Genomic DNA, 19,871 nt, shown 5'->3' with positions numbered 1-19,871 from the left:
TCCCTTGGGCACGCCAGAAACCTATGATTGTGGGTTCGAATCCCGGTTCGCCCCGATTATGTTTCTAGGTTTGTCAGCACCATACCCGTGATCGTGGGTTTCACCGAAGTGGTAAACGTCTGAGACCTGCATCACTTCGGGCTTTCCTCCCATATTTAGCTCACACGCCGCGATATAACTGGAATACTGTTGAAAAGCGGCGTTAAAACCCAACTCACCATCACCACCACCCAAGCGGCGTTATGCCTCGTAACCCATTCACTCACTGGACCCGTGAAGATCCGGGTTAGAATAGGTCTCCAGCAACCCATGCTTGTCGAAATAAACGACTAACGGGATCGGGTGGTCAGGCTCGCTGTTTTGTAGATGCGCAAATTCATTGCGCTTACCTTGACGACCAGTCCTTGTTTTATCCCCTTAATCCAGAGGGCCAGGCAGGGTAACAACAATTAGCATCTTTCTGCGTCTGGTATGACGCGGCCGGGAGTCGAACCATCTAGAACCCACTAGACCACGGATGCGGTCCTTAAGTTATAGTCGTATCTGTATATACCATCTGGTGTTTGGTCGTCGAGTATATATTACAACATCCTTTTCATTGTTTAACTGGCCCATGTCAAAACATTCTGTGATTAAGCACGATAGAATCATTTGCCATCGTTTTTTTGACGTTAGTTGAGATCTTTGTTTTGAAATATTCACGACGCTGCTAGTTATGGTTATAAATTTTGAATTGGGTGAAACTTGAAGCCGCAATGACGAGGGAGTTTCTAAAGTATCGATGTCTGCGTGGGACACCCTACTGTGTCGCGACGGGTCGGGTCTGAGAGAAGTGTATTCTATCCCTCTACCCACTTATTTCATGTAAAATGAATGGTAATGTCAGTTTGGAGATTACCCCTCGTTTACGAATTAGCACTTGAGATGCTTTGAGTGTTATCACCAAATCAGCAAGATAACTTACACAATATATCCCGTGGGAATGCCATGTTATAGATGGACCAGGACGAGGGGACGGTTGGGGGAGGGAGGGGAGGGGAGACGGGTTAGTGAAGGAGGGAGGGAGAGGGATGACTGGTTGTGAAGGAGGGAGGGGCGGATGGGTTAGTGAAGGGTGGGAGGTGAGGGCGTGACGGGTTGTGAAGGAGGGAGGGGGAGGGGTGAAGTGTTGTGAAGGAGGGAGGGGAGGGGAGGGTTGACTGGTTGTGAAGGAGGGAGGGGGAGGGGTGAAGTGTTGTGAAGGAGGGAGGGGAGGGGAGGGTTGACGGGTTGTGAAGGAGGGAGGGGGAGGGGTGAAGTGTTGTGAAGGAGGGAGGGGAGGGGAGGGTTGACTGGTTGTGAAGGAGGGAGGGGAGGGGTGAAGTGTTGTGAAGGAGGGAGGGGAGGGGTGAAGTGTTGTGAAGGAGGGAGGGGAAGGAGGGAGGGGTGAGGGGGTGACTGGTTGTGAAGGAGGGAGGGGGAGGGGTGAAGTGTTGTGAAGGAGGTAGGGGAGGGGTGACAGTTTCTGAAGGAGGGAGGGGAGGGGTGAAGTGTTGTGAAGGAGGTAGGGGAGGGGTGACAGTTTCTGAAGGAGGTAGGGGAGGGGTGACAGTTTCTGAAGGAGGGAGGGGAGGGGTGAAGTGTTGTGAAGGAGGGAGGGGAAGGAGGGAGGGGGGAGGGGGTGACTGGTTGTGAAGGAGGGGAGGAGAGGGCGTGACTGGTTGTGAAGGAGGGAGGGGGAGGGGTGAAGTGTTGTGAAGGAGGGAGGGGAGGGGAGGGTTGACTGGTTGTGAAGGAGGGAGGGGAGGGGTGAAGTGTTGTGAAGGAGGGAGGGGAGGGGAGGGTTGACTGGTTGTGAAGGAGGGAGGGGAGGGGTGAAGTGTTGTGAAGGAGGGAGGGGGAAGGGTGAAGTGTTGTGAAGGAGGGAGGGGAAGGAGGGAGGGGTGAGGGGGTGACTGGTTGTGAAGGAGGGAGGGGGAGGGGTGAAGTGTTGTGAAGGAGGTAGGGGAGGGGTGACAGTTTCTGAAGGAGGGAGGGGAGGGGTGAAGTGTTGTGAAGGAGGGAGGGGAAGGAGGGAGGGGTGAGGGGGTGACGGGTTGTGAAGGAGGTAGGGGAGGGGTGACTGGTTGTGAAGGAGGGGAGGAGAGGGCGTGACTGGTTGTGAAGGAGGGAGGGGAGGGGTGAAGTGTTGTGAAGGAGGGAGGGGAAGGAGGGAGGGGTGAGGGGGTGACGGGTTGTGAAGGAGGTAGGGGAGGGGTGACTGGTTGTGAAGGAGGGGAGGAGAGGGCGTGACTGGTTGTGAAGGAGGGAGGGGAGGGGTGAAGTGTTGTGAAGGAGGGAGGGGAAGGAGGGAGGGGTGAGGGGGTGACTGGTTGTGAAGGAGGGAGGGGAGGGGTGAAGTGTTGTGAAGGAGGGAGGGGAGGGGTGAAGTGTTGTGAAGGAGGGAGGGGAGGGGTGACAGTTTCTGAAGGAGGGAGGGGAGGGGTGAAGTGTTGTGAAGGAGGGAGGGGAGGGGTGAAGTGTTGTGAAGGAGGGAGGGGAAGGAGGGAGGGGTGAGGGGGTGACTGGTTGTGAAGGAGGGAGGGGGAGGGGTGAAGTGTTGTGAAGGAGGTAGGGGAGGGGTGACAGTTTCTGAAGGAGGGAGGGGAGGGGTGAAGTGTTGTGAAGGAGGGAGGGGAAGGAGGGAGGGGTGAGGGGGTGACGGGTTGTGAAGGAGGGAGGGGAGGGGTGAAGTGTTGTGAAGGAGGGAGGGGAAGGAGGGAGGGGTGAGGGGGTGACGGGTTGTGAAGGAGGGAGGGGAGGGGTGAAGTGTTGTGAAGGAGGGAGGGGAAGGAGGGAGGGGTGAGGGGGTGACTGGTTGTGAAGGAGGGAGGGGAGGGGTGAAGTGTTGTGAAGGAGGGAGGGGAGGGGTGAAGTGTTGTGAAGGAGGGAGGGGAAGGAGGGAGGGGTGAGGGGGTGACTGGTTGTGAAGGAGGGAGGGGGAGGGGTGAAGTGTTGTGAAGGAGGGAGGGGAGGGGAGGGTTGACTGGTTGTGAAGGAGGGAGGGGAGGGGTGAAGTGTTGTGAAGGAGGGAGGGGAGGGGTGAAGTGTTGTGAAGGAGGGAGGGGAAGGAGGGAGGGGTGAGGGGGTGACGGGTTGTGAAGGAGGGAGGGGAGGGGTGAAGTGTTGTGAAGGAGGGAGGGGAAGGAGGGAGGGGTGAGGGGGTGACGGGTTGTGAAGGAGGTAGGGGAGGGGTGACTGGTTGTGAAGGAGGGGAGGAGAGGGCGTGACTGGTTGTGAAGGAGGTAGGGGAGGGGTGAAGTGTTGTGAAGGAGGGAGGGGAAGGAGGGAGGGGTGAGGGGGTGACTGGTTGTGAAGGAGGGAGGGGAGGGGTGAAGTGTTGTGAAGGAGGGAGGGGAGGGGTGAAGTGTTGTGAAGGAGGGAGGGGAAGGAGGGAGGGGTGAGGGGGTGACTGGTTGTGAAGGAGGGAGGGGGAGGGGTGAAGTGTTGTGAAGGAGGGAGGGGAGGGGAGGGTTGACTGGTTGTGAAGGAGGGAGGGGAGGGGTGAAGTGTTGTGAAGGAGGGAGGGGGAGGGGGTGACGGGTTGTGAAGGAGGGAGGGGGAAGGGGGTGACCTGTTGTGAAGGAGGGAGGGGAGGGTGTCGGGTTGGTGAAGGAGGGAGGGGAAGGGGTGAAGTGTTGTGAAGGAGGGAGGGGAGGGTGTCGGGTTGGTGAAGGAGGGAGGGGGAGGGGGTGACGGGTTGTGAAGGAGGTAGGGGAGGGGTGACTGGTTGTGAAGGAGGGAGGGGGAGGGGGTGACGGGTTGTGAAGGAGGGAGGGGGAAGGGGGTGACGGGTTGTGAAGGAGGGAGGGGAGGGGAGGGTGTCGGGTTGTGAAGGAGGGAGGGGAGGGTGTCGGGTTGGTGAAGGAGGGAGGGTGAGGGGTGACGGGTTGTGAAGGAGGGAGGGGAAGGGGTTGACGGGTTGTGAAGGAGGGAGGGGAAGGGGGTGACGGGTTGTGAAGGAGGGAGGGGTGAGGGGGTGACGGGTTGTGAAGGAGGGAGGGGAGGGTGTCGGGTTGGTGAAGGAGGGAGGGTGAGGGGTGACGGGTTGTGAAGGAGGGAGGGGCAGGGGTTGACGGGTTGTGAAGGAGGGAGGGGAAGGGGGGGACGGGTTGTGAAGGAGGGAGGGGAAGGGGGTGACGGGTTGTGAAGGAGGGAGGGTGAGGGGTGACGGGTTGTGAAGGAGGGAGGGGAAGGGGGTGACGGGTTGTGAAGGAGGGAGGGGAAGGGGGTGACGGGTTGTGAAGGAGGGAGGGGGAGGGGGTGACGGGTTGTGAAGGAGGGAGGGGGAAGGGGGTGACGGGTTGTGAAGGAGGGAGGGGAGGGGAGGGTGTCGGGTTGGTGAAGGAGGGAGGGGGAGGGGGTGACGGGTTGTGAAGGAGGGAGGGGAAGGGGTTGACGGGTTGTGAAGGAGGGAGGGGAAGGGGGTGACGGGTTGTGAAGGAGGGAGGGGGAAAGGGGTGACGGGTTGTGAAGGAGGGAGGGGTGAGGGGGTGACGGGTTGTGAAGGAGGGAGGGTGAGGGGTGACGGGTTGTGAAGGAAGGGGGGTGAGGGGGTGAAATGTTGTGAAGGAGGGAGAGGTGGTGTCTTAGTGAAGGAGAGAGGAGGAGGGGTGACGGGTTGTGAATGAAGGAGGATGAAGGGGGGTGACGGATTGGTGAAGGAGGGAGGGGGAGGGGGTGACAGGTTGTGAAGGAGAGAGGGGGAGTGGTGACGGGTTTTGAAGGATGGAGGGGGTGACAGGTTGTGAAGGAGGGAGAGGGAGTGTTGATGGGTTAGTGAATGAGGTAGGAAGGGGGTGGCGTGTTAGTGGAGTTGGGAGGGGGAGGGTTGTCGGGCAAGTGGAGGAGGGAGTGGGAAGGGAAGTCGTGTTAGTGGAGGAGGGAGGGGGCGATGGGTTAGTGAAGGAGGGATGGAGAGGGGGTGTCGGGTTGGTGAAGGGGGGAGGGGGTGACGGTTTCGTGGAGAAGGGAGGGGAGGGGTGACGGTTTCGTGGAGAAAGGAGGGGAGGGGTGACAGTTTCGTGGTGAAGGGAGGGGAGGGGTGACGGGATTATTGCACATCATACTCACTCCGAGGCGACCAGTCCTTGTTTTATCACCAAAAGCCCATTCGATTTGAATAGTTGCGTCCCTTTGGCACGCCAGAAAATTTATGATTGTGAGTTCGATTCCCGGTTCGCTCCGATTAATATTTCTAGGTTTGTCAGCATCATAGCCCTGCTCATGGGTTTCTCCAAAAGTGGAAACGTTTAAGGTCTGCATCTTACATCAAGCTGACACGCCGTGATAAAACTGGAATTCTGTTCAAAGCGGCGTTAAACCCAACACACTCACTCTATTTTGATCTGAACAATTAAGATTTAAGCTTTCAGTATATTATTTGTTTATGATACATAATCATTGAGTCATTGAGTCATTGAAGTAAAAGATCGCATAAAGTTGAATAACATTCCTCTCAGTATCGTCATATTTTACACAATCCATGCTCAGGTTAATAAAACAACTTAACGACCTACTTTTACCTCATCTGAAAATATCTGATATAAATGTATGGAAAAATAATAACGAAGTCTCAGTTCCATAATTTTGTGGAACAAACTTAGAATTGGAATACTCACAGAAACAGAGGAGTCCAAAATAGATTATGAAATTCTATAAAGTCTCAGACTTCAAATCAAGTTTGAAATAGATTTTTAACAACAGCGCATCTGACAGCTTCGATTGTCCACTCGGTCTACGATAGGGTGTGTATTAAGTCCTGTTGCGGGGTGATTTCCAAATATACTACCGGGCAAAAGAAAGTAGACACTTGAAAATTGGATTTGACCAAAAGATAAACGTTATCAAAACGTTACTAGGCTGAAACTGTCGCCGAAACATTGCAAAACACAACTATGATACCCGTATGAAATACATCACCATCGAATAACCAATTCTTGTTTTTTTCATTTTTAGCCACACTTTGAACTAAACTCGGGAGTGACACTTTCTTTTGTCCAGCAGTTTAGAAGAGTAAAGGTAATTCTAGATTGGGTTCGTGCAGAACAAAACTGCGAAAACAGTAACTGACCACACAAGAGTTGGGATGGTGGGGTGATGGGATCAATGTCGCGTCCAAGATTATTGCACGTATATAGCAGCGTGCATGCACGTGTGTGTGTGTGTTTGGCTGATTGTGCTAGTCCGGACAATGCCGATATTATAGTGCTAGCTCACTGAGATACCATGCCGCAGTTTAACATGAATACCCCACTCAGACACAGTATACTGACTCCGAGCCGACCTTTCCTTGTTTTAGCCCCTTAATGCCGAGCGCCAGACAGGGTATGGTATGACGCGACCGGGGATGGAACCGCTGACCTTCCCGGCGCTCTCCTGGCGGACGCTCTAACCACTAGACCACGGAGGCGGTCCAAGGTGAGATGAAATGAAGTTTAACGTCCAAGACAATTGCACTTATATAGCGACGTGCATGCGCGTATGTGTGTGGCTGCTTGTACTAGTCCGGACTGATGCTGGTTTTATTATGCTTGCCCACTGAGATACCATTCCGCAGTTTTAACAAGAATACCTTACTCAGACACATTAAACTGTCTCAGAGCCGACCAGTCCCCCTTAATGCCTAGCGCCATTCTTCAGCTTGCTTGCCGTAAAAGGTGACTATGCTTATCGCAGGAGGCGACTAACGGGATCGGGTGGTCAGCGTCCCTGACTTGGTTCATGCATGTCATCGTATCCCAATTGCGTAGATCAATGCTCATGATGTCAATCACTGGATTGTCTGGTCCAGACTCGATTATTTACAGACCGCCGTCATATAGCTGCAATATTGCTGAGTGCAGCGTTAAACAACAACCTAACAAACAAAGTGGATAGAGCGTCTACCCGGAGTGACAGGTTGGTGGTTCGATCCCCGGCAGCGTAATACCCAAATACGTTAAAATATGGTTCTTGTTGTTTCCCTGCCTGAAGCTCGTCATTAAGAGGATTAAACAAGGACTCGGTATAGTGTGTCTAAGTGGGGTATTCATGTACAAAGTGCAGAGTGGTATCTCAGTTGGAGACCAGTTTAAAACCAACAATAGTCCGTACTTGTACAAACAGCCACACAAACACACAAATGCGTTTATTATGCCTCAAAGTGAGATTGACCAATCAGAGAGCAGAACTACTAACCCCACATGAATCCGTATTCCGTCAGTAAAAATCCAAGATGCTTGTCACTGACCTAATATGAGACCGTATACCGTCAGTAACAGCCATCTTGGATTTTCCAACACCCACCTCACATATTTCCGGTACAGAAATTCGTTATTCGACACTGTTTTGTGTTTTAATATAATTAATTTTGATGTGCAGAACGTTAATGATTTTTAGGTGATCACATTCGTGACTTTAATAAAGATTATATAAACTTAAAATTATCAACAAGGTTTGGCCTCTGAGGTTTGAAGAGTAGTCTCCCTTTGACCCTTAACGCCCGAGGTTTAAGTGTTACGTTTTGAGTTTTAAGTTTTGACATGACGTGTGCGACAAAGATACCAAATAGTGTAAACATTTCGGCATAATAAATCCGTTATGGTGTCTTTAGTTGTCGTATACGGTGTCATATTAGGTTAGCCGAAAAATATTGGCGTTAATATTTTTCAGCTAACCTAATATGACATTGTATACAGCAACTAAAGACACCATAACTAATAATATAAGTGCAATAATCTTGAATATCCCGAAACCAGATGTCACCTCACCTCATCCCACCCAAGGGGGCACGGGTGGCCCAGTCGTCTAAGGCGCCGCGATTCGCTGTGTAGAGTTGCGTCTTGTGGGTTCGAATCCCGGTTCGCCCAAATTATGTTTCTAGGTTTGTCAGCACCATACCCGTGCTCGTGGGTTTCACCGAAGTGGTTAACGTCTGAGACCTGCATCACTTCGGGCTTTCCTCCCACATTAAGCTGACACGCCGCGATATAACTGGAATACTGTTAAAAGCGGCGTTAAACCCAACTCACTCACTCACTCATCCCACCCAAACTACCACTCCTCCCGTGCCGCTGAGAGCAAAGTCTGCAAATCGTTAACATATTTTACAAAAAATCTATGTATTCAGATATTTATTTGAAGTAAGTACTTCATATTCTTTTAACACGTGAATTTACTCGTCCTAATTTTTAATTTCTGGCACATATCTTGAGGAAACATCATTCACCGATAATTCCTTTTTCCAATTCAACACAATAATAACTGAAATCTTCGTGCAATGTTGATCGAAAATTGTATTATTAGGTATCGTTCTCAAAATATCCAACAAAATAGATCGATCAAGTTTAATTCAACCGATCTATACACAAGACTTAATGAGATCCAGGCAAAGTGAGTGAGTGAGTTTGGTTTAACGCCGCTTTTAACAGTATTCCAGTTATATCGCGGCGTGTCAGCTTTATGTTGGAGGAAAGCTCGAAGTGATGCAGGTCTCAGACGTTTACCACTTCGGTGAAACCCACGAGCACGGGTATGGTGCTGACAAACCTAGAAACATAATCGGGGTGAACCGGGATTCGAACCCACAATCGTAGGTTTCTGGCGTGCCCAAGGGACGCAACACTGCCCAGCGAATCGCGGCGTCTTAGACGACTGAGCCACCCGTGCCCTCCTCCAGGCAAAGACATGATTTGTGATAGATAGAATTCACAATGGGAAAACTTGAACAAATATTTTTTTTATAAAATATAATATGATTTTCCTATTATGACTTATCAAACCAACATACGACCTGAAACAAATAGATATACATGTTTCCCTCGCCAGCGAAAGTATTTATAATATCTGATCGTCTTGCTAAGGTGTCCTTCTCGACCCTCGTGTCCTACAAAATAGCATGTGTACACACCTCAACCCTTGACATTCTGTTATGCGACCGCCAAGTGACGTTTTTACGCTGCTTGAGTTGATAGCATCAATGTAATTACCTACGCTCCCGGGGAACTTTCTCTATAAAGAGGTTCATTATATGATGTTTGTTAATAGAAATATCATTTGCTATTTTTCATGTCTAATATTTTATATACGTGTATCTATGTAGTCCCTGTGGAAAAGGGGTACCTAGTGGTTAAAGCCTTCGCTCGGTCAGTCTGAAGACCTGGGTCCGATTCCCCTAATGGGAACAATGTGTGAAAACTGGTGCCGTGATATTGCTGGAATATTGCTAAAAGCGGCGTAAAACCATACTCACTCTTTTGTGTTGTAAATCGTGTACATGCTTACATAGGGGTAATGGCGATGTATCGTAATTAAAGTTATGATGATGATGATAATAGATGATGGATGATGATGATAATTATTTTTTATTATTGATGATGATGATGATTGTTTATTGATGATGATGATGATGATGGTGGTGATGATGATGATGATGATGATGATGATGATGATGATGATCATGATAGGCCAAAATCCACATCCTAAAGCATCCTACAATATTGTAACCCCGGTCGATGGATCAGTGTGAACTTGATCCGGGGTAGAATTGAGCTTCAGCTTCTCATGGGGAGATGTGGGGGTGGTTCATAGGCATTAGGGAGGCCACTAAACCACCGCAAATGAAATCCAATGAATGATCATTCTTTTCCTTATATTACAGGCGTGGGCTTCCAACATAGTACGTATCAATAGTCATCATCATCATCATCATCATCATCATCATCATCATCATTCTTCTTCTTATTATTATTATTAATATTATTTGGTGGACGTGAGTGTTTACACCGAATTCAGCAATATTCCATATGTTTGTTTGTTGTTTAACGCCGCACTCAGCAATATTCCAGCTATATGACGGCGGTCTGTAAATAATCGAATCTGGACCAGACAGTCCAGTGATTGATATCATGAGCATCGATCCACGCAATTGGGATCGGTGACATGCATCAACCAAGTCAGCGAGCGACCACCCGATCCCGTTAGTCGCCTCTTACGACAAGCATAGTCGCCTTTTACGGCTAGTATGACATTTTCAACCCCGGATCTTCACGGGTCGTATTCAAGCTAGTGTTTTAGGTTCGCTTGTTTTGTTTGTGTGTTGTTTAACGCCGCAATCAACAACACAGCAGCCACAGGACGTCAACGGCGGTCTGTGAATAATCGAATGTTGACTAGACAATCCAGTGATTGATTTCATGAGCATCAATCCAAGCCTTGGGGGTCCGGTGACACGAATCCTACATGTCACCAAGCCTGACAATACAATCCATTATAATAAAGTGTCAGTGTCCAATAATTCGAAGAATGTGCAATTAGTTGACCTTGGCGCCTGCGCAGGGCAGGATCCGACAGGGTGCACTTTGTGCACGTGCAGCACGTGATTGAGACGCAGCAGACATTACTTTTGTCTTCTGTGTCCAACACCTGTTAAGTATGATTATAACAGTGTCTTTACCAATATAGCTTAAGATAAGCGAGTTGATGAAACTAAAACTAAGATCACGTGGCTAATCACGAATGTGATTATCGTATTATTATCCACGCTATGTAATTCGGGTCGACATGACATCACAATGGTATAGCGTGACGTCACAACAATTATTATGTCATCACGTTACGTCAAAAGAGGTTATCACGCGAGTGTGTTTGGGGGTGGCAAATATCCTGTATTGGGAATAAACACTATATTTATCGAGCCTTGAAATCGATTTTCGCGTAAGTTTACCAGCTTTATAATAAGTGATATATATATAGAGTCGTTACTTTTACATCTAGATTTATGTGTGAAGCCCATTTCTGGTGATATTCCTGGAATATTGCTAAAAGCGGCGTAAAACCAAACTCACCCACTACATCTAAATTAGCAATGTTTACCCGAATATAAAATCAAAAGCATAAATGCCTTCGGATAAAGTTCGGCAATTCGGAATAAAAGTTATTATGGCTGAAATGGATAGAATTATCATTAAACCGCCCGCATGTTATCAAAAATGAGCGGGCCACTGTAACTTGATAATGCCCTCATATTGATTGACGACGGGCCTTTATCACGCCCGTTGTTAGGTGACGTCATAGGGATAGAGATAGGTGACGTCACGTTGAATACTGACGTCAACTGGTTTGTTCTATGACGTTTCCATATTTGTAAAAGTGGGTCAGTGACATTCGTCTTGATTGCAGTAAATGTTTCTTTTCAACTGCCATACTTCGTCAGGCAGTTAATGGAAGACATTGGGCTTCTGCCCTAAAAAATAGCGTTACCCTTATAGTGACCAATATATGTTACATCTAATAAAGTCTATGTTGTGCAATGTCGGCCAACAACTAGCACACCCTCCAACCAAAAGGTCAATTCCTTTGAATACGATTCTCATTCTGTCACACCCAGGTGTGTGGGATTTGACCTATTCTCATACGCGTGGTTAATATTTCTGTCACAATATTTATCTCACAAGCGCAATGAGGACCAGCTGACAGGTTAGGTCAAATGTCAAGGGTTAGGTGACGTGGTCGCTGACCTGTATACGAGGGAGCAAGCATTGTCTCGGAGGGAGCATGGGGCATGGCCTGTCGACAGCGGACACCGAAAATATGACAACTGAGCAATGTCGCGCAAAACAAATGTGCAGTGATGCGGCTTATATTGATGTGGTCATTGGGACATAATAATTAACGGTGCAATATCTAACGAGGGGTAACGGTTGTTTTCGAGAGGTTTTTTAGTTAGATGTGGAGATTGGCAGACTGTTTCAATCAACAATGTATCAGATTGACAGCCGACAGTGATGCGTTCATAAAATATATAATTAGGAGATAAACATGCTGTGTTTTCAATGTAGAGCTAGGTTACCTGTAGATTTAACCGCGCTAAATTGAATTTGGGACCGAACTGGAACTGTTAAATCTACAGGTAACCTAGCTCTACATTGAAAACACAGTATGTTTATCTCCATTCTACCTTGACTAAATAAAACGCGAACTCTTTGGTGTTAGCAAATATACTGAGTGAAACGGCATGGGTTGAGTCCAGTGTTTTGAGTGGGTTATCGATCTGAATTACGGAATCACCGAACAAAATATGGCGCTGTTTATACTCAAGCAGTTTGTTAACACCGTAATATTTTAATCGAACATATGACAGGCATTGAAAGCATATAAGCACGGCAACTTGGTAAGCTAACATGGGGTGGGCATCCCTAAAGAAAACAAAGCAAGCTTTGCAAGGCTGTCGCTCTACATCGCGCGTCACCATTACGACGTCATATCGCTCATTGTGTCCCAAAAGATATGACGTCACAGTCGTATATTGAAAAGCGCCAAAATTCCAAGCTCTCTGTTGCCTCCAAAACGTAAATACATTCCCTTTGTAGATTTCTATCGTGTTTTCTGCATGAAATGTATTGCCACACATCCTTTGAATATTGTAGTAACCGCATCTGTGCATTTCGTAACCTGTAATTGTAGATATAATTATTTAAACATGCCTACCGACAATGACTGAAAATAGTACTATTCTATGAATATTAGCTTCCGCGGTGATGAAGTCGTCAAACCAGCTGTCAATCAGAGGGGGTTTGTTGTGATTTAATAGCCTCTGATTGAATCAGAATCAAGTAAATTCCAAATTCATTGTAGAATAGCTGTTGGGCTTATACTATCCATAACAGCTGACACAGTTGCATGTGATACAGCTGTCTATTTCCCTACCTGCTATACAGCTGTAGTATTTCCCTGCATGTGACACAGCTGTAGTATTTCACTGCATTATATACAACTGCAGTATTTCCCAGCCTGATATACAGCTGTTTATTTCTCTGCATGTGATACAGCTGTAGTATTTCCTTGCATGTGATACAGCTGTAGTATTTCCGTGCATGTGATACAGCTGTAGTATTTCCCTGCATGTGATAGAGCTGTAGTATTTCCCTGCATGTGATACAGCTGTAGCATTTCCCTACATGTGATACAGCTGTAGTATTTCCTGCATGTGATACAGCTGTAGTTTTTTCCCTGCATGTTATACAGCTGTAGTATTTCTCTGCATGTGATACAGATGCAATATTTCCCTGCATGTGATACAGCTGCAGTATTTCCCTGCATGTGATACAGCTGCAGTATTTCCCTGCATGTGATACAGCTGCAATATTTCCCTGCATGTGATACAGCTGCAGTATTTCGCTGCATGTGATACAGATGTAGTATTTCCCTGCATGTGATACATATGCAATATTTCCCTGCATGTGATAAGGTGTAGTTTTTCCCTGCATGTGATACAGCTGTAGTATTTCTAAGCATGTGATACAGCTGCAGTACTTCCCTGCATGTGATACAGCTGTAGTATTTCCCTACATGTGATACAGCTGTAGTATTTTCCTGCATGTGATACAGCTGTAATATTTCCCTGCATGTGATACAGCTGCAGTATTTCCCTACATGTGATACAGCTGTAGTATTTCCCTACATGTGACACAGCTGTGGTATTTCCCTGCATGTGATACAGCTGTAGTATTTCCCTGCATGTGATACAGCTGCAGTATTTCCCTGCATGTGATACAGCTGTAGTATTTCCCGGCATGTGATACAGCTGTAGTATTTCCCTGCATGTGATACTTTGTAATATCGTCATGCCAGAGAAATATTTGTGACTGGTACAAGTATCTACCAGAAGAAAACATACAAATTTATGGATCAACTTCTGGTTTATTGCATTTCGATGTAGATCAACAACAACAACAACAACAACAACAACAACAACAACAACAGGAAATAGATAACAAGTAGCACACAGATAATTAATTGAAGCAAGATGTAGGTTACAGTGTCTATCAGATAACCATGTATAACTATGGCTATATAACTAGCTAGGCCACATACGATCTTAAATTTCAGATAAAGAATTCCTTCCAGTAAAAATTACCGTTTGTTTATAACTCGAAAAATACATCCCGATATGGCATGGAAGGGAAATCTGATTTGTGTACACCTACGTCCGAGTGGTTTATTGATCTACAGGATGACTAAAACGGTGGCTTTTACGTTGCAGTAATCTAAAAAACAGAACGGAATGGTGAAATATTTGTCCCATCAATTCGATCGATACATTTTCTGGCGAATCATGAATATTTTATGACATAATGCCATATATTATGCTAACAAGAACAGTCATCACACTTTACGGGAATATTTTCACAGTAACTATAGTTAAAGAGTCTCACTATAAATCATCGAGTCATGAATGACAAATGAAAAGTTGACCAAACAAGTTTAACATATTTTCAGTCTATTGACGCACTCATAAAATATACATTACTTCGTAGTCTAGTCCAAGATTATTAAATACCCGTTGCACGCGCACTGATCTTTTTCGATCGGAATAAGTTCTCCCTCGTAAATATGAGGACAATAAGACCTCCCTTGGCCACACACTTCCGCTTCCGGCCAAAAAGAGCGTCTGCGACGAGCGGCTGTCAAAAACTTCAATTTTGGTGGTTTATTGTCAAAAGTAAACCGAAAATGGTGGAATTTGGATCAGGTCCAGTGAAAGAAACAATAGACAATACAGTCTTCATCGTCCCCGGGATCGTAATTGCAGCTTTAGTCAGTAAGTGGACCGGCATCTGGTAGAATCACTGCCGACAACGTCACGCCGCGATGTATGTGGGTTGGCACATGCAATCGGGGCTGTAGAATATTGATAATTTATTATCAGATCTGAACATAATTTTGAATGATGGGGAAACACCCTTGCCCCTGAAGTGTGGGGGATAAATAAAACTGACTCCCTGGTTAGATCACACGCAACCGTGACGAGACAAAGTCGGGTCTCATTATCAAGATAATGTGATAGCCCATTGTGGGAGGATAACTTCAGACTCATGATAGAAATCACTAAAATAACTTTTGCCATTTTCTTCGATAATTTTTCTCGTTCGGGCCAAAACTTATATTTATTCTAATTTTGTTTGTAATTAGCAAGAAAATGTAACAGAGGAATATTTTCATTAGACAATTAAGTGTTGTGTAATAATAGGGGGAGTATATATATATCAGGCACATGGGAATTTTGGTCTTAGAATTGTTTCCAACAACCTATGTTTGTGATAAAAGTCAACTTAATGGATTTTTGTAGGCTTGTCAACTTGGTTCATAGTGTGTCACTGTGCCCATATTGTGCCATTGCTTACAATATCAATCACTGGATTGTCTCATCTAGATTGGATTATTTACAGCAGCGTTAGAAATTGGCACTAGTCCTATAGTCCTTGCCAAATTGCCCAATGGTAAAGGTATCATAAGGACTAGTGGTCGAAAACTGTTAGTTTCTAACTCTGTTTACAGTAACTATACAGCCTGCGAAATTCACACTGGTCCTGCACATGTAATTCTGTGGAATATATTCATCATCAAATAGCCTTGTTATACGTTTACCTTTAGTGTTCCTGATTACATATAAAACGTATAAATGTATAAATGTTTCTTTAGAATGGTGGAGTGGACGTTGCCAACACCATTAGTCAGAGCTCCAGATAAGCTGCGTATCTGTGTAAAATACGCATCAGAAATGCATTAATACGCAGTAAAATAAAATCCAGCATATCAAATACGCACTGAACATTACAGATACGCTACAAAAATAAAACTTGTGCGTATCATCAAAATATTGTGAAGTAACCCTGTGTATTCGATGAGCAAATCAGCAACTTATTTTGAAATTATAAACGGGCATTCCGTCAACCTTGCCAAACTCCACGATGACGGTTACATCATGATCATTTGCCATCACACTTTCTTGTGGAAGTATCATGGTATTTTTGAGTCCTATAAAGCTCTCGAACCCACACGACACCAGTTTGCAGGGACTAGATGAATAGTGTTTTTAAATATTTAACTTAAATACCCACATGTGTAAAAACTAGTGGGTAACAGAAATTTGAATACCCAGATAGAATTACTGATACCCAATGATTTTAAAATGCATGGGTAAAATACCCAAAACACCGAAAGCGTACCTGGAGCTCTGATTAGTCAAATGCAGCTAGCCAGCATTTTGAGATAGGTGTTTATTTATAATAGCTATATTTTAGTAGAAGACTACTAGTGCTTATGGACTTTAACTTGTCTCGGACTGACAGACCAGTTGCCGTGACTCGCTGCTGGACGCGCCATTTTCTGGATCAGCTTATGCTACAGTAACCATACATCAATCGAAATTCAGGCTAGACTGCTGGCCCAAGACTACTAAATTGTGCTAGGGCACAACTAAAAACTTCAATAATTTTAGTACTTATTGACCAGTAGCATGTGAGGTCTATAAGTTTGAACCAGTTCTCAATAATTCCATTTTGTTACATTTTAGTAGAAGTATTCAAAACAAATACCGTATTCAACGTAATAAGCGCCCAAGGCGATATTTGCTAATATATTGGCAAGTGAACAATCCCAATTAGCAACCCTTCCGATTGATCAATGTACACAAGACTTAAATTCATTCGTGTTTAATACGCACTCGATCATGTGTTATATGCAACCTTGATAATGGGCAATTATATTCTGGAAAAATATATCTGTCGTATAATAAACATTTCAGGCTGTCAGCATATACCACGAAATTAACGCCCTTTCAACTCAGTTTTTTTCACCAAAATAATTTTCTAATAAGAGCCCCCTATTTCTAATTTTGAGAGCATCCTGGGTGCTTGTTATGTAGAATACGGTACCCAAAACTGGAACTAATGGGCTGACGTAATGACGCTGTTCAAATTACCTTCCCCGTGATCTTATGTATCCTTGGGGGCCTTGGGGTAGCCTAGTGGTTAAAGGTTGACTCATCACACCAAAGACCCGGGTTTGATTCCCCACACAGGTTACAATGTGTGAAGCCCATTTTCCGGTGTCCCCTGACGTGATATTGTTTGAGTATTTCTAAAAGCGGCTTAAAACTATACTCACTCACTAATGTATCCTTGGCAACATCATTCTTTCATTACTGTCAGGCAAGATGGCCATCTGCATCGATAACAGTCGGTTAAACAGTTTCTTTAAACTTGTCGAATAATTAAATGTTATAACGTGAGGGAAAAAGTGGCAAGATGATGTCAACCACCTCTCAAACTGCGGGTTTTTCCCCAAACATATTCCAACCACTGTGTCCATGCCACAGCAGCTGTAGGGGGCACGGGTGGCCCAGTCGTCTAAGGCGCCGCAATTCGCTGTGCAGATTTGCCTCCCTTGGGCATGCCAGAAACCTGTGATTGTGGGTTCGAATCCCTGTTCGCCCGATTAAGTTTCTAGGTTTGTCAGCACCATACCCGTGCTCGTGGGTTTCACCGAAGTGGTAAACGTCTGAGACCTGCATCACTTCGGGCTTTCCTCCCACATTAAGCTGACACGCCGCGATATAACTGGAATGCTGTTAAAAGCGGCGTTAAACCTCACTCACTCACTCACAGCAGCCACCAAGTTGTCCAAAGCGGGCGTTTGATCAAGAATTATGGCTTCCTCTGGACACAGTCAGGCGCAATCCTTGAGTTTCTTAACCACATGTACACCTGTTGCTCAGCGTACGGCATTAAGCAACATACTGCAGTCAAACGAACAACTGCCGTTGCTGGGGATGTTGCTCTTCCTTCACCATGTTCGTCCAATGGCGACAACATATCACGCTCCAGGATGTCGATTCACAAATATTACGGTACCACGTAGTACAATAGCTCGGGAAGCACACTATTTCACGGCTTGCAGTTACTGCCCTCTCCTAACATTAGTGGTGGACACAAACTTGCAACTTGTACAACAGAAGACACCTCAACAATAACCAGCGACGTTCAAACATTTGTTAGCTCTGCCCCACAATGCACTTGTGGAATGTTTCAAGTCATGTGATTAGCCTGAAGCAAATTATATAAAGATAAATTTCTATCTTTCTCGGGGCTGCATTGGGTTATGGATAATTACACACTGAAGGGATAACAAAATGTGACTTAGCCATAAACTACCCTTTTTAATGGTGTTTTTTTATGTATATGTACAATAACATACTTTGTCTTTTAACGTCAGAGTGCAGACAATTTGGTGGAACAGTTCCATAGTTAGCCCTGTTCCAGGATTTTCAATTTAAGGCACCACTTATAAAATAATTGATATTAAGCCCATCTTCAATAAAACATTAAATAACTCAGCATCTTAGAAAAGTGTTACGTTTGTTCTACCCCCATGTGTAGTGTAATAAAGTATAGTTTTGCCATGAACTAATATAGTTAGAGCTTGAGGATGCTTTATTTCTTGAATATGTCCCGTTTAAATTATTGTACACCTGTCAGATGTGGTTCTTTATTACTGGTGGACAAGTTTCGATCCTTATGTATTATTATCCTTTATATCAATACCTGTGTATGTGTGTGGCTCCTTTCATCATATATTAATGTACATCTGTACACATGACCATGAAGCTCCTTATCACTGGCTCCTTTCAACATATGCATGCTTGTACATGTTCATATGGCTCCTTATCACTGGCTCCTTTCAACATATTATCATGGGATAACATTTATACTAAGTTATCTTATAATAATTAGATCTACATCAAGTGCTTTTATGAGTTATCATGATGTAATATTTATACATCATTTCATATAATTGTAGTTTTAGCAAGTAATAATTATCATTAGGTAAAATGCATATATAAAAATATCAGTAGTTTCAGTTAAAGCTTTTTAGATGGTTGCTAGCCTAAGGTAATGGGAGCGCGTCTTCTAGACATACTATTCAATAAGACAAGAGTTACGTCTACATAGTTTAATTGATTTAAAGCTTTTAGATAAATGCTAGCCTAAGGTATCAAGATCCCATCTCCCAGACAAAGGATATTTATTTAAGTATATCTGTCATCACCCACCGGGGTATATTAGAATAACATTATTTCAATTAAGACTCATTAAGGATTAGCCCCCATACAAGCTTGTCTATAGTGCATTAAGGATTAGCCCCCATACAAGCTCGTCTACAGGGCATTAAGGATTAGCCCCCACACAAGCTCATCTATAGTGACACCCTAATCTCTTTCAAAGCATCCAGTAAATATGTCAACAAGATTAGTGCCAGTCCAACAGGATAAACAGGATTTAGTATTCCCCTCTGTCTAGCCATCCATTTAGCTTAGGACACAACCAAGCGTGTATCATCCAATCACATTCCTTTCTATTGTTTAAATTTTTGTTAAATACATACTGTAGGCAGGTTTTAAGCAGAGAAGGGGTTTGACCAACTTACCAAGCAGACCTCTCTCCCACAGCCCAGAGTGTTGTACCGACTCTCTGTGGCACCCTCAGTTATTATCTAAGTATATTGTTAATTGTTCTTGTAAATAAAATTGTGATTAGTCTCCTGTGACTCTGGCTCTTTGCTGACTAATTCCCCAAGAAAACCAGCACGTCATTTGGAAGGTATTGTTCACCCAGAACAGTTCCATGATAATTTGGCGGAGAATCATCGTTTTCGGAACCACAGAGTCCAGGAACTAACTACGACCAGCTACAAGAACCCATTGGAGGACATGTCCAACTGTGATCATCTGATGGAATAACAAGCAAGCTGCATCAACCTCTGACCTCAACACTGGATTAAAGACAACCAACTCCTCCAAAGACACCAACAAAGGAAGAAAAAGTCTTCAAATATTGTAAGTAATACATTGTTGATTTCTTGTCATCCTTTAATTTAGTACGGTACATACTAATAGGTGTCATGGCAAATATGGAGTCTGGTATGGAAAGTAACTTTGAAAGTGAAATTCCAACAGTGTCTTTAGTTACGCCCCTTGCCAAAAGTGTAATTCAGGCAAAATTTGGCACAACAACAACAAATTGTTTAGTAGA

At 45.1% G+C, this 19,871-nt stretch overlaps 1 protein-coding gene across 1 annotated transcript; it reads right to left on the bottom strand.

Annotated features, from left to right (window-relative positions):
- Positions 1–1,046: 1,046 nt before the first annotated feature.
- On the bottom strand, positions 1,047–9,025 carry LOC125379198 (proline-rich extensin-like protein EPR1). Its single transcript, XM_048395423.1, has 2 exons — positions 8,992–9,025; positions 1,047–4,606 (listed from the first exon to the last, which is right to left on the bottom strand). The coding sequence occupies exons 1-2, from the start codon at positions 9,023–9,025 to the stop codon at positions 1,047–1,049; spliced, it is 3,594 nt and encodes a 1,197-aa protein (XP_048251380.1).
- Positions 9,026–19,871: the final 10,846 nt, after the last annotated feature.

Source organism: Haliotis rufescens, unplaced genomic scaffold (genome assembly GCF_023055435.1).
Source record: "Haliotis rufescens isolate VD_foot unplaced genomic scaffold, xgHalRufe1.0.p SCAF_14, whole genome shotgun sequence".
Classification (NCBI taxonomy): Eukaryota; Metazoa; Mollusca; class Gastropoda; order Lepetellida; family Haliotidae; genus Haliotis; species Haliotis rufescens.
This window is presented reverse-complemented; position numbering and strand designations above follow the sequence as displayed.

What these genes read in the sequence shown, in the direction of transcription:
- LOC125379198 (XM_048395423.1), bottom strand. Translation starts at nt 9,025, where the DNA reads ATGAACCTCTTTATAGAGAAAGTTCCCCGGGAGC. An exon ending in AGAGAAAGTTCCCCGGGAGC is followed by an intron (nt 4,607 to 8,991) that starts GTAGGTAATTAC and finishes TCCTTCACTAAG; the next exon opens with ACACCACCTCTCCCTCCTTC.